At 37.3% G+C, this 21830-nt stretch overlaps 4 protein-coding genes across 5 annotated transcripts; all 4 read left to right on the top strand.

The window, feature by feature from the left end:
• The first annotated feature begins 1328 nt into the window (after positions 1–1328).
• On the top strand, positions 1329–2750 carry LOC110844256 (40S ribosomal protein S12, mitochondrial). The gene is made up of 4 exons (XM_022090412.2): positions 1329–1510; positions 1897–2074; positions 2169–2433; positions 2536–2750. The coding sequence occupies exons 1-4, from the start codon at positions 1453–1455 to the stop codon at positions 2647–2649; spliced, it is 615 nt and encodes a 204-aa protein (XP_021946104.1). The 5' UTR covers positions 1329–1452; the 3' UTR covers positions 2650–2750.
• Positions 2751–8058: 5308 nt separating this feature from the next.
• Positions 8059–12524, top strand: LOC110844873 (protein giant). Of its 2 annotated transcripts, none has more exons than XM_022091199.2 (6): positions 8059–8312; positions 10342–11156; positions 11261–11368; positions 11450–11683; positions 11779–11879; positions 11950–12524. In XM_022091199.2, the coding sequence occupies exons 2-6, from the start codon at positions 10377–10379 to the stop codon at positions 12047–12049; spliced, it is 1323 nt and encodes a 440-aa protein (XP_021946891.1). In that variant the 5' UTR covers positions 8059–8312; positions 10342–10376; the 3' UTR covers positions 12050–12524. The 2 variants fall into 2 exon arrangements, with proteins under 2 accessions (XP_021946891.1, XP_035704024.1); XM_035848131.1 differs by lacking the exon at positions 8059–8312 and adding an exon at positions 9099–9204.
• A 1658-nt stretch (positions 12525–14182) lies between these two features.
• On the top strand, positions 14183–15739 carry LOC110843978 (putative defense protein 3). Its single transcript, XM_022090053.2, has 4 exons — positions 14183–14682; positions 14778–14914; positions 14979–15073; positions 15142–15739. Exons 1-4 carry the CDS (start codon positions 14472–14474, stop codon positions 15476–15478), a joined length of 780 nt encoding a protein of 259 aa, XP_021945745.1. The 5' UTR covers positions 14183–14471; the 3' UTR covers positions 15479–15739.
• Positions 15740–17647: 1908 nt separating this feature from the next.
• On the top strand, positions 17648–21760 carry LOC110844774 (maltase-glucoamylase, intestinal). The gene is made up of 16 exons (XM_022091061.2): positions 17648–17802; positions 17903–18072; positions 18159–18193; positions 18277–18379; positions 18451–18768; positions 18842–18938; positions 19004–19116; positions 19194–19319; positions 19401–19532; positions 19666–19896; positions 20000–20090; positions 20191–20308; positions 20381–20453; positions 20538–20750; positions 20816–21320; positions 21388–21760. Exons 1-16 carry the CDS (start codon positions 17751–17753, stop codon positions 21654–21656), a joined length of 2646 nt encoding a protein of 881 aa, XP_021946753.1. The 5' UTR covers positions 17648–17750; the 3' UTR covers positions 21657–21760.
• The last annotated feature ends 70 nt before the right edge of the window (positions 21761–21830 follow it).

Here is a 21830-nt window from a genome sequence, read left to right as displayed (position 1 = left end):
AGAACATGCATAATATGCATATTCGTGGATGTGTGACTAAAATAAAGTTGACCAATGAATAAGTTAGCACCAAATAAATTATGAAACGTTTGAATATCTATGCACTGTCTGGGGTAAAAAAAATAGCATTTCAAAGTGACATAAATATTGTACAGTTTTACTCATTTCGTGGTCAAGTTTTCAAAATAGTCGGCGTTGAGAATGAAGAGGAGATGCCAGTGCGCTATACCTTTGAATGAATTTGCGAAAATTACGATTGCCAAGAACCATATCCTCAGCAACAATTTACTATATAGGAAATCGTTTATCCAAATACATATGAACGTAATGGTGCAGGTTGCTCGACAAAATATGATCATAAGTAAAACTTTATCCAAAAATAAATCCAATTTTACAGGTGGAACGGTTAAATTAAATCCTCAGAGCTTAATTCCTTGAATGAATAGCATGTCATAATAATTAGGGTGTCCGAGTGAGTAAAAATATTTTCATAGCGAATTTTCTCCGGTACCACACCGTTCACACCACTTTGGGAGGGCCTCCGGTACTCCGATCACTTTACATAATTTCTGCTGCATAACTACCATATGACATAGTGGTCATTGTACATAATAATATTTTAGGTAAAGCCAAACTTTGCATAAGTATAGATTGCATAATTGCTGCCAAATCCCATTAGCAAACTCATTCTGTAGTCAGTGACCACTTATACTGAGGAGGAATACGTACGACTTTTGCAATGTCACATCTTGATGCCCTTCAAACTAAACAAAATGTCTTTTGATACCGATATAAATTTACCAAAAATTAGAAGAATTATTTTATGTCTTAAATGATGTCAATTTGCGTACAAAAATCTTGCAAGTGGCCGATTCGACATGCTTGACAACTTATGATCACTGCATTGGTCATTTTGGTGAGGCTGGACGGCGGACGGTGATTGTTGATGTCCATCCGAATCAAGTGGAGGTTTTTCTAATCTGCCAACATAGAGTTGTTCCTTTACTCCCCAAGCCAACTAAATGTGAAATTATAAATTATTCAACTTCAAATAATATGTGTGCTTTAACTACACTTAAATGTGCATATTAAGTTTGCATGCATTTCTCTATATAAATACTGATAAATACTGATAAATACTGATAATTGAAACACTTGTAGTCACACTTATAATTATAATACTGCATAAAGCTTTGAATCCTATTTTCTTAGAGTACTTTCATTTGCAATTTGTAATACTAATCAAAAATTAGCTTTTGGAAATCTAGCTTGAGAAATGATGTTTTTTTTCCTTTTCATAAGCTGCATTCTCATTCTTGCCAGAATCTCCACGGCGCGGTTTACACACTGCCTGCACCGGCTGTAAAAGTTTTGAGATTGCTCAAATTTTTTAATATTTGTTAAAACTAAATAAAATTGTTATGTCGTTTTTTATAATAAATAGCTATTAAAATGTGGTCAAATTCTTTACATCGTATAGGCCGTGCTATTATCCAGTTTGGAGTAAATGGTAAAATTTTGAATATTCCAATTAAAGTATATAATATTTATATTATTCAATTGTCTTTCTTGCTGTAAGTAATTTTCATTTCATGGGGCTTGTTTTATTTTTTAATAGAGATTGTGAAATAGTTTGTTTTGGGTACATTTTCTTTAATTTAAATGAGTGACGCGATATGCTGATAATGCCATGTGGTGATCGAGCCTCATTTCACATTTCTTTTGTTTCTGAGGTGGAGGATCTCAAGCCATCGTAACTAACCCTTGGTCCCTTTCCTTATTTGTTATTATCTTTCTCCCCTTGCTTGCCAACTGCTATTATTTTACATATTTTTCACAGTGAGGTTTCTAATTTGTTCACGGAATTCAACCAATTTCATCCTTTTATTTCTGCAGCACTGCGAACACCAGTTAGCGGTAGTGAAAGCCGAATTTCATCCTCCTTGTTAATGCTAAAGCACCAGAACAGTGCCAAATTGTCAACAAGATGCGCCTTGGCTCATCAATTTCCAATCAAAGCTTCCTCTCCAAGCCCAATCTCTCCATCGTCGTCTTTATTCCAAAAAGTTATGTGGTAAGACAAAAATATTAATAACATGATTTTATTTAGATACAATGTATATTTTGTTATAGTCATGACGGATGATTAAATGGTTGATTTTTTGCAGCTTATCTGAGAAATTAAATACTAACGGTTGCTCTCGGAGCTTTGCTTCATTAGAAGAAATGCATCGTTGGGGTGGACCTCACAAAAAGTTTCGACCTCCACGTAAACCCCTTGATGGCAAACCCATGTTGAAAGGTATTGTTCTGAAGACCCTCATTAAAAAGCCCAAGAAGCCAAACTCTGCAAACAGAAAGTGCGTTCTTGTTCGACTCAGCAATGGGAAGGAGGCTGTTGCATATGTACCCGGCATTGGACACAATCTTCAGGTTATTGTTTTCTTTCTCCTCTTTCTATTATATATGTATCACGTGTTTTGAATTTGAAAGACGTGCTATTAAAATGTCAATACGTTTTATCTTTTCATACAGGAGCACAACATTGTTCTAGTCCGTTGCGGAAGACTGCAGGATGTTCCTGGAGTTAAATTAAAATGCATTCGAGGAAAATATGACTTGGCACATGTTCAAAAACAGAGTAAATAATGAATAGAATTAGAGTCTTGTTAAACAGTCAGCTTAGTTTAAATAAGTTTAACTTGTATAATAATATACATAATAAATTTCTTATCACCGTGAAGACAGAACCTCATGTATATATGTGTGCTTTTTAAACCCTTATAAAACATACATATATATGTAGCAAGTGTAACACTAACTACTAAAGTTCAGTGGCCTGGTCAATCTATTTTGTTTATTCTCCCAAAATAGTTATAAAAGCTTCAAGTTAGTTAAAAAGTTCATTGTTTCCTTTTTTCTTTGCCAAGAAGAAGAAAAAACGTCCCACTGTATAAATCACCCTTTTCTGAATGAAGGGTTTGTATTATTATAGATTTTTGAGTGAGAGGTTTAAATCGGATTTAGTCCAAGTAAATGAGCATCGAGCAACTTGTACATAATTTACGTAAAGTGTTAGTTTGCTCAATGTTCCTCCACCTGCTTATTCTTTGAGAGAAAGGTGGTTGGTGCCTGTACTGTTCTAATCAAAGGGTTCCCGACCCAGTGGGTGGGTAGGAGAATAGATACTCTGGATGGCCAATCCTTAAAGTTTTTGGTGCATTATATTTATTATGCTTGCCATACGTTACATTGCACAGCTACCTAACTCCTGCATCATTTGTGTCACTGTCAACTGCTCACATCTTCATATTCAATATTCTATGTACCAAATTTATTTTGGTCACCACTGACGAAGAAAAGAATGACCGTACATGTGGACGTATGTACATGGGTACAAATGCACATGGTATGCATATGAACATACGTTTGGTTTTAGTGCATGTGTTGCGGTGTGGTCTTGATATTCGTCTCACCGTGTGAAATGAAGTGGTCATTTAAGATTAAACGCCTCATTCTCACTCAGACCTGGAATCTTTCCTACTCGAACAAAAGAAATTATTCCAAATTGTTGAGGAAATAGAATAGCTATGAATTTGTAAGAATGGGACATGATGAAGATGAATGAGAATTATTTAGCTGAGCCCTTGAAATCATTCATTCATGATGTAGTTCCGGTCCTTTGTAGACTTTTGCGACAGTCGTAGAAAGAAGAGACAACTTTTGAAACTGAAAATATGATGTCATTCGTCGGTGTGTGAGTGCATGTATTGAATAAATGCAGACGGAACAATTTGTAAAATTATTATCTCTTTACCCTTTCCCTGCATTAATAATCGAGGACGTTCACATCGAAACACAAGGACACATGGCACGATCAAACATGTCCTTTCGCTTTTTAACTTTTACTCAAATTGCATCTTTGATACAAGCCAAGATAAGATTTTATCCACTCTCCAGGTCTCGTGGCATCTCTTTAACTCATGATTTTCTAGAAAATGAAAAAAAAAAGTTTCCTACTTGGCTTGGGTTGCCACATATTGCATATGTGCATATGTATGTATCTATACGTTGCAGAGAAGGGGTAAAATTTAGTCGAGGTGTGAATAAATAAGTTTACTTATTTGTTTTTAGGGATATTCACAAATTTTGCGTTTTTCTGAGAGCTTGTGAACATGTGCATAATATGTTTCCCTTGGTGCCTGAATCCTCCTTTTATATAATATGTATGTACACACATGTACGTAGGTATACTGCGTCTACTATAGTTCTTAGCCGTTGTAGGGCTAAAAGCTTGACCAACTGTCCATCCATACGTAAATATGTATGTGTTGTTTTTCGTAGGGGACATTATTACAAAGACCTATTTTTAGCCCCGAGTTCATGCACCATTTGTCATGTCATGAGGTTGAGCCCTTTGTATAGTTGGCATTTTTCCCTGATTGTGGAAGGGTTGAGTCTCCTATTAGCTTGCCTCAGTCAGTTGAAAATGTAAATGTACGTGTGAGGATTCATAATAATAATATGTATTGAATAACGAAATGAATGATGGTTTTGGCATTTTGAATGCTATTCCAGTGTAACAATGATGCATCTGCACAATAGCAAGGTTTGAGACTTGAGACAGTTGCGGTGTCAAGTTTTGACGCAATTTACCACTTTTAGAGAAGATCGAAGTATTAAGAATGAGAGTGAACCTTGGATAAACACCTTACCTAAAATACCTTATGGGCAGAGTATGCTGCACAAATTTACAAACTATTTTGTTTTGCCAATTTTTAAGCGCTATTTAATTGCATAAACATGGTTGAAAAAAATAACATCCTGCGTTAAAGTTTAACTGCAACATGTTATGACTAACACGATGTAATGCAGTTTCAAAATTATAACATTTGTGAGTCGCTTTGTTATTGTGCTTCGTAAATGTGACGACTTCTTAAGCATCGGTTGTGCAACGTATGGCTTCTGTTTTCATGATGGCGTTGGCTGATATGTACCAATATCATGGTTCACCTCTAACTCGGCCAGTGCAACTACACCAATACATTCTACTACCTAGAAATACAAAATATTCTACTTGCTCCTGAATTTCATAAAAAAATAAATCCAGATTTATTAAGTTAACCCTAACTTCATCAGATATTACACTACTTATAAACTTGAAATCAGCAAATTTCCATGTGTATACTAACCCAAGTTTTTTTTTAACTGAAGAATTTACAATTTATCCTCCTGCCTCTCAAGTGACAAAGCATAATGTCATTTGGCATGATGTGTCTGTCCGTATAAGTACAAAAATGCTACTGTTTGGCAATGCGTCACTTTTTACTTTCGCTACACAACTAACAATCCGACGTGACCGTGACCTTTGTAGGAACACTTGAGCTAAAAAGTTCGGAGTCATGTATACAAAACTATGTAGCTTGACAGAAAAAGAAAACCAGAGGTTGATCATTCCTACCGAATAAATCAATCACCACATCATCTCTCTGTCTCATTCGTAACCCATCTCATAAATCCTGATGAGGAAATGTAAATCGGAAGGATTTATTTAAATATAATTCATAAAAGTTTAAGCTACCCATGATGATACATAAAACATTATTATTCCTTCTCCAGCTAAAAACTTATTTCATAATCATAATAAAAGACGTGAACATACATTCACAAGATGGAAAGGATCCGGCTTAGATTGTATTGTAAAATGTCATTATTATTTCTTTGTGATCAAATTTAAATACTTAATTTGCATCTTGGATAACTATAGACATCATTTTCTTTGATACGTTGTCTTTTGTGCTTTGATTAAGACGGAAGTCGTCCGATTTCTCTCATTCTTTTTGTTTATTTGAATCAAATGTTCGAGTTGACAAAAACTGACTTTGTTTTCATACTCAAATGACATATGGATTACTACATATATCGTAAGGAATGCGTTTTTATTTATATGTAGGAAGTGGTGGTGGGTTTATTGTTTATTCTTATTTTACTTGTTGTCCAGTTCAATACAATAAAATAAACGATGCATATGAAATAACAAAAGCGATAGATTGAGATTATGCATTTCAGGAATGAATAAAAATAGTATTATATGGATACTTCATGTCGCATGATAAGCACTAAAACCACCACCAAGTCAACGATCATACGCACAAACTACCTAGCTAGAAATGTCGGAGGATTATATATTTCGGTGGGCGTCTCTTTATCTCTCCTATTTTCCAAGCCCTTCATAATGTCATCCCGTCATTTGCCGCATACATAACATTATGCAGCGTAGTAGAAGGAATGGATAAACAAGTTATGTATGTGTTTGGTGCTATTGCCCTCTGTCTCTAATGTCACAGCCAAGCCACGCCACACCACAGTGTTCAAAGAGGCCAATTTATTGGAAGTAATTCCCCGAGCACTTTTCTCTTAATATTGTTGCATTTTCCGAGCTCTGGGGGGTCAAAGACGTGCCCATAAAAAAATTGACGAGCCACACCCACTTTGGGTGTGGTTTTTTCCTAGTGGGTTTAGGGTCAATCGCCCAGTCCAAACTTGTGTGCTAAGCGATTCTACACCTTCTAAAAAAATTTCATCAAAATCGGTCCATAAACAAAAAAGTTATTGCAGGTCAAAGTTTGGCGAAAGGCAAAACACCCCTACTTTAGGGGCGTGGTTCTCCGAAGAGTGCAAACTTCAAACTCTGAAAATGGTTGTAAATGATGGCCCCCCTTGGTGTGTACATATTCTGAAAAAATGGAGTTCTGAAATTTGCACATTTCCATGATACATGGCCGGGAACATTGAAAAAATTCATGTCGAAATTGTCCAAAACAGGCGAAACTCAACATGACGTAGAGTAGTAAAAATCGATATCTAGCTTCAGCTAGGGCTAAAAAGTGCGTCGCAAGTGAAATTGACCCATGTCGTAAGGGAATGGCGTCGACTTGTGGAAATTTCGACATGATCCTATAAAGCTCAAATTTAAAACCAATACTCCTCCACCATTCAAAATAATTATTCTAGCACTTTTGGCAATGTCGACAGTCAATTTCGCCGATTTTGAAATTTAGACATTTTAAAGGTCAATATTCGGCGAAATGGGCTGTCGACATTGCCAAAAGTGCTAGAATAATTATTTTGAATGGTGGAGGAGTATTGGTTTTAAATTTGAGCTTTATAGGATCATGTCGAAATTTCCACAAGTCGACGCCATTCCCTTACGACATGGGTCAATTTCACTTGCGACGCACTTTTTAGCCCTAGCTGAAGCTAGATATCGATTTTTACTACTCTACGTCATGTTGAGTTTCGCCTGTTTTGGACAATTTCGACATGAATTTTTTCAATGTTCCCGGCCATGTATCATGGAAATGTGCAAATTTCAGAACTCCATTTTTTCAGAATATGTACACACCAAGGGGGGCCATCATTTACAACCATTTTCAGAGTTTGAAGTTTGCACTCTTCGGAGAACCACGCCCCTAAAGTAGGGGTGTTTTGCCTTTCGCCAAACTTTGACCTGCAATAACTTTTTTGTTTATGGACCGATTTTGATGAAATTTTTTTAGAAGGTGTAGAATCGCTTAGCACACAAGTTTGGACTGGGCGATTGACCCTAAACCCACTAGGAAAAAACCACACCCAAAGTGGGTGTGGCTCGTCAAATTTTTTATGGGCACGTCTTTGACCCCCCAGAGCTCGGAAAATGCAACAATATTAAGAGAAAAGTGCTCGGGGAATTACTTCCAATAAATTGGCCTCTTTGAACACTGTGCACACATGGTCCTTCTCTAGACAATGTAAAGGCCTAAAAATAAATAGACCCCGGACAGGACTGGGAATCTGCATCCAGCTTGAGCCTAACCTGAGAGAGAATGGAATTAGGCTAGTATTTCAAATCGTAAGCTGTGAATGTCCACTTATTTCCCTTCTATGAATTTGGGTGGTTTGGTTTTCCACAAAAATATAATAATCAGCAAGTAAGTCGGGTGCCTATATTGGGTGGTTGTAATGTAACGTGGACGCAAGATTGTGCTTCGTTTAGTCAATATTTCTACATGCATACGCGCAGGCAGAAGACCAGCAGAAGACCAAAAAGGAAAAGCAACCCTCTCTCTCCTTCCTCCGCAACGACTCGGGGTGTCATTTCATTTGTGGTCAGCTCATTACACGGTGAAGACGCAACCCTTGACTTGAGCCTCAAGTCATTAGCAATCCGAGACCTTCTTAGCATTTACTCATTTATCATTCGAAAGACGGCTCTTTTGGTGTGGTGACAATTTTGGAAAGTTTCCTCAGAAAGCAGAAACATCATTAGCCTGGTAAGAAAATATTGTTTACTTGGTTGGGCTTATCTATCCTGCATGCGGAACAGCTAGTCTCATTCTACCCCGCGATAATAAATTGAGGATTTTACACAGTACTTGCTGTATGGGATTAAAATAAGCAACAAATAGTCGGACGGAATCACCATTTTTTGCAATTCTCATGCTGTCTTTCTCATCCTGATCATTCAATTTGACTCAAGAAATAGCATATGTCCATCATCATCACCAATTTTTAATCGTAAAGACATCCAAGTTAGCATTTCACAATTTATCCATCTTCATACATATGTATATATTTTTAAGAGAATACATTCATGTCCATGGTTTTACGTCATATATTCAAATTTTAAGTTATAGATTCATAAGAATCCGTTTTGTAAATACTTTATACCGATATAGTCGTTGTTCGTAGTAGTGGTCTGATTGTGAGTGAACTGGACATGACAAAAAACTCTACAATAATGCATGAACTGTGTACATATAAAACTTTTTCATATATAAAGATACATAGATTATGTTTTGAGATAAGATAAGGCATAGCATTGCATTGGGATTGAATAAGAATAAAGAAATAAGAGAAAAATAAGGAGGATGCGATAACACGAATGACAGAATACATAGCTTTTGAGCTCATTGTACATTGTAATGTAATCAGTTGCATCCTTCTTCCATCCATTCCATCCAGACCAAAAAGATGAAGAATTGAGTGGACATTTATATTGTCTCAAGTTCAAAGGAAGAAAGGAATTAGAATTGAATTAGTTATTAGATCGACCACGGCAAAGGTTTTGACATCTCCACAGTTCATCAACTCTTGTCCTCCGGTCTGGTCAGCAGAATCGGTCATCTCTCCGGCTTCTTGTCATTAAACAAATAGATAAACAAGGTATGAAAATCTCAACTTTCTTTAGTAACGATTTCTTTTTAAGGCTCTAAACGAATGGGTAATTAATTCGTACCAAGTTTTATTGCTTTCCCGTGCGTGGTTTTTGTGAGAAAAGTGAGAAAATTCGTCTCTTAGAAAACTGAGACATTTCTTGTTAGTGGCGTTCATGAAAATATGGTTGCTTCTTCGTAATTCACAACAAACACAACATGGCCACGAGAAGAATACAATGTTAGTGGTTGGTTGGAGGGTGGAGCGCGAGTGATTACATAACACACGACGCAATGGGTTCAGAATAACGGATTGGAGCGGGGTTGCTGGTGGGTTGGCTAGACTTTTCTCTGCCGTGGGCTTTATTTTCTTTTCCTGTTTCGCGTAGTCAGAATCCATGAAATTAAATATCTCCCTCCACAGATCAGATCAGACCATATTTTAAATCCGGAGATGCAGATTGATTAATAAATAGTATACAACTATCTATCGCAAAGGGATCAAAGGTTGGTAAAAATTATTGAGTGATTTGTTACTTTTTCTTGGGTTTGACCGGGGTGAAGGTTGGTCACATTTAAACATTGATTCTGTCTTCAATTTGTACTTGGTGTAGATGTCAAATCTTTGTTGGTTACAAATATGAGCACATGAGGAGGATGACAATATTGTTGAATTGTCACCTTCCCTTTCCTTGGAGAGTCATTTGCATCTGCTGCTTCCCCATTGTTGTCAGTCATTGTCAAGCATTTTCTTTCTCCAGTGCAGATCATCTTGATATTTCTTATTCTTAAAAGCTGGCACGCGAAGGCACACTGCTCACTCTCACCTTCTCATCACCGAAGGCCAGACATTTTGTGTGCCTCTAAGATAAGTTATACTAGCCTATTGTCGACATTTCGTAGTTTGTGGGTGGAAGCAGGTGAACTGTTTCATCCTGATCTAACTAAAGTGAACAAATTTAGAGTAGTAAATAACCCTTTCAAGTTTAACAACAATGTGGGCGTTGTATACATAGATAAGAATTATCAATTAGTATGTAGATAGATATTAATTGATACATGAAAATATTCGTGTTGAGTTTCCAATGAATCGATTCGGGAGTTATATACGAATGAATGAATAATGTTCACGTACTTACTTTTCCAGACTATATTATAGTAAAATTACTTGTCCATTCCACTATGGCGTCTTCCTCATCACTGCCCCCAGCCCGATTCAACATCCTGGGTCACATGATGCAAATGAATCCTGCTGCCCTGCTGTCCAGGCCGCCTCACTTGTCATCAACCCCACGCGTACCTGTGTCTTCGTCATCTTCAGAGGAAGATGAGAGTCCATTGGATTTTTCCAATAAGGCGAAATTCTCCACTATTAATAACGAAAACATCCCTTCTCCAGTCGACGTGGATGAGGACGAACATGAAGTCGATGTGGATATCGATGTCGTAGAGAATAATGAGCAATGCTCTCAAAGACTCAGATCCGCCCTCAGTATGAAGTCACCCTCTACAATTTTGAACTTGTCCTCCGTCACCACCAAAGAAGAGTCACCCATGTCACAATGCAGCAGCCGTTCTTGGTCAAGAGCAAGTTCCCCACTGTCTCCATCCCCAGTGGGAGGAGAAGAGCGACAATTTCATCAGCAACAACAGCAGCCGGCGACAACTACAACGACTACGCTACCCATGGGTCCATTTGTTGGGGGTAACAATGGATATCCACTCTCATTCTCACCCTGGGGTGTGCCTGGGTTTCCCACAAATTTGAGTCCAGGTAATGGACTGGAGCAGAAACAGCAACAATTTCACCAACAACATGAATTATTGAGAGAGTTCCAGCAACAGCAAACAAGTCCAAATTTTGGGGTCAGTGCCACGCAACCCCAACAACAACAGCAGCAGCAGCAAAGCACAGTATCTGGGTCTTCTGGTGGCAAAGTTAGGGCGACGAGGCCGTTCAAGGTAGAAATAATTAACATTTGGTTTATATTTTTTGCAGTAATGATGGGTTTTCAAATGGGGGCACATTGAGAAATGTATCACTTATTATGTGTTTCTTTATGCAGGCATACCCTAAGGATGTCATGTCTTTTCCTACCGTCGGTATGTATGGGGTGCCCCTTGGTTCTACCCCAACTGGATCCGAAGCCTTACTTCATCAACAGTCACACCAGGTATGCATTGGCATAATCCATTGGCTACTAAATTGTACGGAATGATCATTAATTCCATCTCTCTTATGAACGAATGAACAGGCTTACACCGAATTTCGCAAGCAAATGTTAGCCTCGTCACAATTGGGTCGAGGTCGTAGGGTAAGCAGTTCTATGAAGAGTGGATCGAGTGAGGAGGGTCACAGTTTTGGCAGCATGTCCGTTGAACCACTTATCCAGGACGATCCACTTTCCAATTCTAACAAACGGATCAGTAGTGGGAGTAGTGGTTCCGTCATCATAGGAGATGCAATTGGGGGAAAGAGCGAACAGCAGGTGGGTGATCCATATCTGATTGCTACGTACTTTTATAATTTTACTATTGCAGTGGTGTCGCAACAATTATTTATCTCCGGTATTTTTCCATCTAGATGAAAGATGAGGCCTACTGGGAACGCCGGAGAAAAAATAACGAGGCTGCCAAACGAAGTCGAGATGCTCGTCGCGCAAAAGAGGATGAGATTGCTATCCGGTAAAACATACTCATTTTATTTCATCCTCATTTTACGTAGCCCACAGCTTAACTAAAATTTTATTTTCAGTGCCGCATTTTTAGAACAAGAAAATCTTAAACTGCGCTTTGAAGTTTGTGCCCTCAAGAGTGAAGCCGCAAAATTGAGGTGTATGCTTTATTCTACATAAAAAGCAAACTACATTCATAACTTCCTACATACTTAATTACATATAATGGATCCGTCCCCGAGCTAGATACAACAAAACAACATTGACAAGAAGATACGATGATGTCGTAGTCATTGAATAGATAAAATATATATCTATGTATTATAATTTATTGTGGTATTTTTGTAGTTCTCATATCAGAGGCAAGAGTGCATACGTATATATTAGAGACGTGTTGGGTAGTCATTTAATTATTTATTTAATTATTATAATTAGAAAGATTGAGGGCGCAAAGATACTTAATTATTCTTATTTTACCATGTTTTTTTTCTATGTAGATGCATATAAGTATTAGATAAATGACAACGCAGTATTTGTGTTCCCTAATATTATTACTATTTCCAGTTTCTGACCATTCCAGTAGTATCTACATACATTCTGCTGCTGTTTCCTTGTTAATAAATCGTTATGCAATTTACTTGCTCCACCAGGTCAAATTATTGGATAACTTATTCATGTCGTGGGCTTCTCGGTGTCATGTGTCACCACTTACTTTACTTGACTAACTTTATGGAATGGTTTATTATCGGTGATCCCATAAAATGCTCCCCGGGTTCTACTTACGTACCCGTGACTTGTTTGCTTGTGTCCTTGCTTGGCATATACCATGACTTGTATGTACACAGGTTATGTTCTCCTGTGGGAAGTTTTTCACCTGGGCCACGCCATATAATATGTACGATACCATTCATTGCTCATTATTACCCGATGTGATGGCTGTTGTTGTGTGTTATTCGGATTATTGGTCGGTGTCAGTCAGTGTGTATCAACTAATCGTCATCATCATGCAAAAGCCGTGGTGTATGTATGTGGTATTTATTATATCCATGTGCATATAGTAACCCACATGTCTACGTTGTGCACGTAAGTAGTGGCATGCTCACCAATAATCAGAGGAAGAAACGGAATGAAATGATGTTTGCTTTGGCGTGAGAACCGTGGTCTGGATTGCTCATTATTGTATCAACCCGACCGACCAACACCAACCCAATTTCCAATTCTCCGACACTTATTATTCCATTCTCATTCTTTCCAACTACAAACTGTTTGAGTGAACATGAAGTAAGAAAGAAGAATCGGCGAATAGTAAAATAAGTAAATTACACAGGCCACAGAGATAACAAACACAACCCCCAACAATGGCATAACATGAGTAATGTAATTTGCTTTTATTTTCTTGGTTAGTTCGATATCTGATTTTGCCGAGGATTGTCTACCTTTCTGGATTTTGCTGGAACAAGTAATACGAAGAAAATGTATACATACGCAGTGAAACTAATAGGGATACGTAAAATGATTACCTGGTAATGCTCAATCAAAACCATCAAAGCAGTGCATATTTTACAGAATTCACGTGTAAGTATATTCTATTGCATAAACATTTATGCAATCCTGGACTTGGTAGTTGGTAGCAAGCCTCACAAGTTAACAGCATCTAAATAATTGCACAAAAATTCCACACTATTCGTGTTATCTTTTCCCAAGGCAAAGCCATGCACACATTTTTCTTTACAATACTTTAGCATTATTATTTAGAACTAATCAACTCTTTTCGTATGAAATAATGCATATACAGATTACTCACAAAAGCAAAACGCAAAAGTGTATAATACGGGAAATTCCCATTTCAACCCATAAACCTGTAGACCATACTTTATCATTATACAGTATCACACAGTAAAAAAAACTTGAACAGAAATCCATATTTTTGTTTTAATTTTGCATGTTTACGAATTTTTACTACATAGTTGAATACTGATGCGTGCTGTTGGATGACGATCTGCATCCGCATGCATAACTTATTATCTGTATTTTTCTTAGGTGTATTTTTTTGTACATATATCTATGAACCACTCTAGCACAATCGTCATCGTCATTATTCGTCCTGGCCAATTTACCTACATACATACATCTAACCCATCCTCGCATCATTACGTAAAAGAAAACAATGTGGTTTTTATATAGCGAATTTAATAGCTGACTCACCTGAATGAGCATCCACATAGTACTACCTTCTTAAATACATAGGTATATTCCTTCTCCACATGTACATATCTATCTACTTTGCTGGTCATCATGTGATTACATTCGCCATCAGTCTGCGTCCATTATTATTGCATCTTCTCTCCTTTATGCACCCGTTTTGTCAAGGCTGCTAAGAGTTTGGGCGTATGTACGCTAATAGAAATAATATTTATTAGAAGGGACTCACGGTGCATATGTATATTCAATACTATTCATGTAAATAGTTTTGCTATATTGTTACTGCAAAATCATGTGATTGTTACGAAAATTTTACTACAGACACAACGTGTAGAGTTGTTGAGGCAGGATAAAATCTGTTATCTGTCAACCCTAGTAAATTCTAGTCTGAATTATAACAATGACTTTGATAAGGATGAGTATGTTCGTCGTGGTGTTTATCGTGCTAGTGGCTGATTCTGGGAACGGGTTTACCGTTGGACCACCCCCATTGCCTTCCGTGTGTAAAACCATGAGCCCACAACACCACGACTACAAAGCACAGACCGGAGAGTCTCCGTTTACAGTTAGCATTGACCGGAAGGAAACTGCTGGGGGACAGAGTGTGTTTGGTAATTGGAAAAATTCGTTCATGAAACTGACAACTGAGTGAAATACTTGGACGAAGGAATTAAATATCTAAAATTATGTATATTTTTTAATAAAGTAAATCTGGCCACAACCGATCCGGAAACAAAATATATCGGATTTTATGTGCAAGCTAGGGATGAAAATGACAACCCTGTTGGGGTATTTACCCCAAATACGGATACAAAAGTCCATAACTGCTTTGGGAAAAGATCTGTAAGTTGTAGATAAAAAATTTCAGCAAGCCATTAATTGGTGCAATTTTTTAAATGATGCATAGAACGCTGCTCATCACGCTACCGGACTTGTGAAGAAATCGAACACGACCATAATATGGACAGCGCCCAGAAATTTTCAGGGTGAAATTGTTTTAACGTACGCAGCATTGAAATATGTATTAAAAATTGTGCCATAGCAAATAACGTTCTATAATTGGGTTGCAGGGGGACCATGATGCGAGACTTTGTGACTTACTGGGTATTCCTGCAAAGTGAACCACTAATAGTGACCGCGGCGGATGGTTTGGAAGAAGTCGTAGGAAATACGCTCCCACTTTCAGGTTCAGGTTCCAGCGGCAGCAGCAGCAGGCCAACGCCACGACCAAGGCCAAGCCTAAATGCGACCCTTTTCACCTTGATTGACAATATTGGATCAATTTTTAGATTTCGGCTCACAAATTCCAGCTCTGGCACAGGCATCGGAAGAAGATGCGATACCGACAGGGTTTTTAACCAGTGGTTCTGTAATCTCTTCAGTAACCCAAATGCTGTTGGGGGATGATTTGGTATTTCCTGCTCTGCTATGAGATCATTTGTACTTATTGTGAATAATAAATATGTGATATTTCCGGATATTATGCCGCTGTGATGAATACAGTGTCAATGCATGCCAATAGTAAATATAATGTGTGTATGAGAAATTAGTACTAATTAAGTAGTTATATAAGTATATAGTATATTGTGTACGTATAATTGGTATCCAAACTGTTGATAAATAATAATAAAAATGAAGATGTAACTGAGGAAATCATATCATACCAAATCATACCAAGTCTATAAACCCTACCAGCTTACATATTAGTAATGTTGAAGCGCAGTCATAATAATGTACTTACATACGTTGTATTGATGTTGTACACTTGTACGCAACGCACATGTATGTACTTACATGCATACATACATATTTAGTATCAGATAAACACTAAAAATAAAAATCTGGCCGTCACAATATAAATTATACTGTCAGGATCATGATATGGCCTCTAAGATTTTAAAACTTCATGTCATGTCATATTTTATTCAGTCAATATAACTTAGTTACCCTATTAGCCAATTATCATAAGTGGCTTGAACAGGAAAGACCTACATAATCTAGGTAGCAGCTAAAGTTAAAGGTATATTTAGATTGGGTTGGGTTAATTAAGATGCTGGTTATTATTTTTATATGCTAAATACATAGACACATATGTACATACACAAGTTTTATTCGACTACCAAAAATGATCCGTACTACATAATACTGCTACACTACTCTATATACTTAGATAATACTAATCAACATATCTTAGAATTGTTATATTCTGAATAATAAATAAATAAATATCTAGATCTTATAAATATACCAATAAGTTAATTAATCGACTTGTCTATAACTCAGCCAATCTTTAAAATTAAATTAAATTCTAGAGAAATAAGTCTCTTCGAAAATAGCTAAATTAAATGGATATCCATGAAATGAATATGAAAATAAGTATGGTATGAAAATTTGCATTCTGCATTTACTGCTCTTTCCCATATGACCTTCCTCAAATGCGGTAACTTCACATACGCCGACAACATTTAACAAGATGTCAGAGCTGGTTTGGCACACATTGTCGCTTAACTTTTGGGCGAATAAATATTTATGGAAAACCTCTTTCCAATGGGATCCAATTCAACGACAATTCCTCCACATTCATGAAACATTCCGAACCTTCTTCTGGTGGTATTTTGTTACGTTTTTCATCAACATTTACATCACTGCTGCTTATACGTTGTCCTGGGACAGTTTTACAACTATCATCCTCGTATCCCAACTTGGGTCACGATGCAATTTTTTATAGCCTCAGGAGGGATTTAGGCAGCTGGGGGCATTGCAATTTTTTCATACTCTTTGGTGATCATACCGTCCTTATAGTCAATAATCAAGGTTTACGAAGACTTTTTTTATGCTGGACTGAATGGACACAATTTCTACAGTATACAGAAATCTATAATGACTAGTTATATTAGGGCCATTGTGGATTACGCCATAAATCTACTTGTTTCGTTTCCAACTTTAAAGATAATCACGAGTATATGCACATACATACATAGTCTGAGATTTCATACTACTAAAATATATAAACACTTAACTTTTTAGATAATACTAGGTTAAATATAAGTTATTGTACTCCTCAAATCGAGGAATGTTATCTGGTTCACTAGTTGTATGCCAAATGATCCATCACGATGCCTGCATGTGTTCCCATTCTAACTTTGGAAATACATATTTACATATGTACCACATATGTATATGCAATTGGATATTTTGTTAATAAATTTATAACTCAAGTGTGAAAGACATGTTTATTACACCTTCTATTTACAAAAAGATAAAAATATTTGTTTTAGATGACATGATAATCTCTGTGATTTATTAAACTTCTACGAAAAATATACACTTCAGTCTTCATTTAGGATTAGCCTGAGCTAAAATAATTATAATTCAATTTGATCCGATATATAAGTCAAAAGAGAGTTATTGTAACGGACAAAACGACCCCATATGTATGCCTTTGTAAAATTGATATCAGCTACGATACGGATTTGAGAGACGATAACATGTTATTCATGCGAAATTTTTTTTCTTGCTTACTTACAAATAAATTTAATCTTGAGTGGATTCATTTTAATCACCTGAATGACATATCGGGCATAATTCAGCAGCAGATAAAAGTATAAATATGAACAGGTCACGCCTAAAAGTTGGTCAGTTCCCAGATAGACTGCACGTAGCATCATATTAGTTAAAAATGTTTAGGATGCTGCTATATCTTATTTTCGGTGTAATATTTTTAGCTTCTGGTAAAGCAAATAGCAAATAAAAATATTTATAATTGACAATAAAACTTTAAACTACAATTTTGTCATCTTTCTATCTTTCTAATCGTGCACATATTTGTAGGCTTGTCGGCTCAAACGTGTGTCCCTGATGCGGAACGAGTCGATTGTCACCCAGACCCAAATGCCTCCACGGAACGGTGTCTCGCGAGAGGCTGTCTTCATTGCCCACCCGACGTGCCAGACCAAAACGTTCCGACCTGCTACTTTCCGAAAGACTATGGGTATTCCATGGTATGAATTTTATTCCTAATTATCGTTTGAATCAGTTCTCCTAAGTGGGTGAAAGTATAATACGCGTCTGTTGAATACATATCTAGGTAGGTGAACCGGTAGATACGGGAAATGGTGTCAGGTTTGTACATAAATAATACACATGCCTGGAAATCATGCAATTATTGAACATGGAAATCAATCAATCAGTTAATATATACGCAGAGTCGAGCTTGTTCGCACTACAACAAGCACATTATTTGGGGGCGATTCCATGAATCTTACTCTTGAAGCTGATTTTCAATCCGACTACAGACTTCGAATCAAGGTATGAATGATCCGGGGTGACAGTTATTATGGTACAAAGTCTGAGGTACTAATAATACCACAAATTTACAGATTACCGATGGCACTCCACGATGGGAAGTTCCGCTTCAGATTGATCCTCCAACAGGCGGAAATGAAAATAGACGCTATGAAGTCATTTTTACCAATGTCCCCGTTTTCTCCTTTAAGATCTTGAGAAGACCGACAGGCACAACCATATTTGACAGCTCCCTGGGTGGCTTTACATTTTCTGATCAGTTTCTACAATTAGCGTTCAAATTGCCAAGTCGAAATGTGTATGGCATTGGAGAAAATGAGCAACACAGTTTTAGACACTCATTCGATAAATTTCCACGCTGGGTGCTGTGGGCACGAGACGCTGCTCCATCAGTACATACATATAATTATAGCCCAATAATTGCACATATTCTTGCAATTATCATCTCATTTTTTGTCCATATAGGGAGATGTAAATCTTTATGGGGTTCAGCCACATTACACTGTTTTGGAGGAAGATGGGAACGCTCATGCTGTAGCAATTGTCAACAGCAATGCACAAGGTACTCTTTTTCTCAGGATATCATAACAAAACTGACGAGGTTAAATGCGTCATATTTTCACGCAGAGTTCGTTATGCATCCCAATCCTGGAATTGTTTATCGTACAATTGGAGGCATTTTCGATATGTATTTCTTTCTTGGACCGACACCTGAGAGTGTAGCACAGCAATACAGCGAGGTTAGGAGAATAGTGTTTGTTAATAACAAGATGTTCGTTGACAGTTTTCTTGTAGCTATGTGGTGTCTTGTATTCAGGCAGTTGGACGATTTCCACTACCACCTTACTGGTCACTGGGTTTCCAACTTTGCAGATTTGGATATGATCACATTGACAATATGAGAGCAGTTGTTGATCGAATGATTGCGTCAGAAATTCCTTATGTAAATATGCACCTGATTTAATTCACATTTGATGAAATGAAATGAGTATATCATACTAGTAAACGGAAAATTGCATACTAGGACGTTCAATACGGCGATATTGATATTATGGATAGACGGCTGGATTTCACGATCGACCCCATAAATTTTGCTGGGCTTGGAGCCTATGTCCAAGAACTGAAAACACAAGGAATACGATTCATGACCATTTTGGTAATTAATATATTTTAGACGATATTATTTCAGGAAAATTATTACTTTCCAACGGTCAATAGCCAAATGAGCTGAATCAAATTTGATGTACATATTAGTTTTAATGTGTATTCTGCATGTTATACACATTTAGGATCCCGGAATTTCTATTGGCGAACCTAACGGTACATATCCACCCTTTGAACTGGGTCAAGAAATGGAAGTTTGGATTACAAAACAAGATGATACGCCTGCTCAAGGTCGTGTGTGGCCGCCTGACGATGTGTACTTTGCCGACTTTTCTAAAAATTCAACTAGGGAATGGTGGAAATTATTAATAAAAAAGTTTCACGATGAAGAGCTGGAATTTGCTGCTCTTTGGATTGTGAGTGCTAATATTTTTCAAAGTATATACCTGCATAAGTGTGCATTTTGTAGGCACTGTGAGCTATGAACATACTGCTAAACATGTTATATTCCCTATATAGGACATGAATGAACCTGCAAATTTTGTCCACGGAGACATAAATGATGGCGGATGCGTTACAACTTCAATAAATGATCCACCATACCTTCCCCGTAAGTAATATATCACTCATCCAGTCGTAAAGATTACTTATAAAAGGGACACTTATTAGTATTCCTTGAATGCTATCTCATTTTGTAAAATTTTAAATAGGTGTCCGAGGAGATTCTCTTTACAGTAACACATTATGTCCCGATCACAAAGATTCAATGGGGATCCACTACAATACGCACTCACTATATGGCTGGAGTCAATCAGAACCCACCTTTATGTTAGTTTGATTTTTGATGGAAATCTGATAATTTTAACAATTTATGATAGTTGACAAAAACTTGAAACGCAGAGCTAATAATGAAGCTGTGGGAACTCGATCATTTGCCCTATCACGCTCCACGTTTTTAGGATCGGGACGATGGGTACAACACAAATTCATATATTGAAATACTCAATTATCCAGGATAAGTCAGCACATTTCAGTTTACAATTAAAAACTATTATAGATAACACATTGGCTGGGAGACAATCATAGTAACTGGGATAACTTGCTCTATTCCATAATTGGGATGCTGCAATTTAATCTGTTTGGAATTCCGTTTGTTGGGCCGGACATTTGCGGACATAACAACAACGCCACTGCTGAAATGTGCGGAAGATGGATGCAATTGGGGGCATTTTATCCTTTTTCTAGAAACCATAATGGTTATGGACACATTGTAAGATGCGACACAAATATTTATATGCGTTGTCTATTTAAAAAACAAATGTATTCAACGGATAGGATCAAGACCCTGCCGCATTCGATGGCGCTATTATTGAAATTTCCAAATCCGCATTAAACACCAGATATCGACTTCTCCCCTACTTGTACACACTTCTCGCCATGCACTACATGAACGGAAACACTGTGGCCAGAGCCCTTTGGCACGAGTTTCCTCAGGACCCTGAAACTCGTGGAATTGATCGACAATTCATGTGGGGATATGGTCTCGTTATAAGTCCCGTAATTGACGAAGGTGCGACCAATGTCACTGCCTACTTCCCAGATGCTCGATTTTATGACTACTACACGGGCGGAGAAGTGGCTGTCCGAAAAGGCTACGTTGAACTCGATGCTCCATTTACACACATTCCGCTTCACATTCGGGGTGGGGGTGTCCTTCCGGTCCAGGCATCAGCAGTCAATACGGACCTTGCGAGACGGAATCCGTTGGGCTTGATTGCTGCATTAGACGACAGGGGAGAAGCTAGAGGAAACTTTTACTATGACGCCGGAGACAGTCTTGGTAATACCATTTGCTGCGAATTTTATATTTTTGTTATATTTAGGTTGAAATATTTATTTTTGTGAAGAACCGATTGCGTCTGGGACATACTTTTTGGCGGATATTGCTGTCAACCAACCTGGTGTGCTCACATATGTGGTCAGGACCAATGGATATGTTGAAATGAACCAACAGGTCATGGGAAATATTACCGTTATGGGAGGCGTGGCCGTGACTAGCGTTACAGTCAATGGAAGTCCACATGCTGAATTTTCATTTTCTCCAGTGACAAACCAACTTGATATTTACGAGCTGGGTTTAGTCGCAAATCTAAATTTTACTGTAGAATGGGTTTAATTAATAATCCAGAATAGATTATTGATTGTTTGAGACGTTACATTGTGCATGACAAATTAGTTTGTCAATAAAATGTTAATAAAATTATTGAAACAATAAGTTAATTGCTGCATAAATATATGGAATAATAATTCCTGATATTCACTCCACAGTCATGCATACGACGGCAAGTTA

Source organism: Folsomia candida, unplaced genomic scaffold (genome assembly GCF_002217175.1).
Source record: "Folsomia candida strain VU population unplaced genomic scaffold, ASM221717v1 Fcan01_Sc002, whole genome shotgun sequence".
In the NCBI taxonomy this organism is placed as follows: domain Eukaryota; kingdom Metazoa; phylum Arthropoda; class Collembola; order Entomobryomorpha; family Isotomidae; genus Folsomia; species Folsomia candida.
The sequence above is the reverse complement of the archived record's forward strand: the minus strand, read 5'-3'. Positions and strand labels throughout refer to the sequence as shown.

Bases quoted from the DNA above. Each gene is read 5' to 3' on its own strand.
- LOC110844256 (XM_022090412.2), top strand. From the start codon at position 1,453: ATGTGGTCAAATTCTTTACATCGTATAGGCCGTGCTATTATCCAGTTT. The intron at 1,511-1,896 runs GTAAAATTTTGA...TTATTTCTGCAG, and splicing joins TATCCAGTTTGGAGTAAATG to CACTGCGAACACCAGTTAGC. The intron at 2,075-2,168 runs GTAAGACAAAAA...GATTTTTTGCAG, and splicing joins TTATTCCAAAAAGTTATGTG to CTTATCTGAGAAATTAAATA.
- LOC110844873 (XM_022091199.2), top strand. From the start codon at position 10,377: ATGGCGTCTTCCTCATCACTGCCCCCAGCCCGATTCAACATCCTGGGT. The intron at 11,369-11,449 runs GTATGCATTGGC...ACGAATGAACAG, and splicing joins TTCATCAACAGTCACACCAG to GCTTACACCGAATTTCGCAA. The intron at 11,880-11,949 runs GTAAAACATACT...TTTTATTTTCAG, and splicing joins GAGGATGAGATTGCTATCCG to TGCCGCATTTTTAGAACAAG.
- LOC110844774 (XM_022091061.2), top strand. From the start codon at position 17,751: ATGTTTAGGATGCTGCTATATCTTATTTTCGGTGTAATATTTTTAGCT. The intron at 18,939-19,003 runs GTACTCTTTTTC...ATTTTCACGCAG, and splicing joins TGTCAACAGCAATGCACAAG to AGTTCGTTATGCATCCCAAT. The intron at 20,091-20,190 runs GTAAGTAATATA...AATTTTAAATAG, and splicing joins TGATCCACCATACCTTCCCC to GTGTCCGAGGAGATTCTCTT.
- LOC110843978 (XM_022090053.2), top strand. From the start codon at position 14,472: ATGACTTTGATAAGGATGAGTATGTTCGTCGTGGTGTTTATCGTGCTA. The intron at 14,683-14,777 runs GTAATTGGAAAA...TTTTTAATAAAG, and splicing joins TGGGGGACAGAGTGTGTTTG to TAAATCTGGCCACAACCGAT. The intron at 14,915-14,978 runs GTAAGTTGTAGA...AATGATGCATAG, and splicing joins ACTGCTTTGGGAAAAGATCT to AACGCTGCTCATCACGCTAC.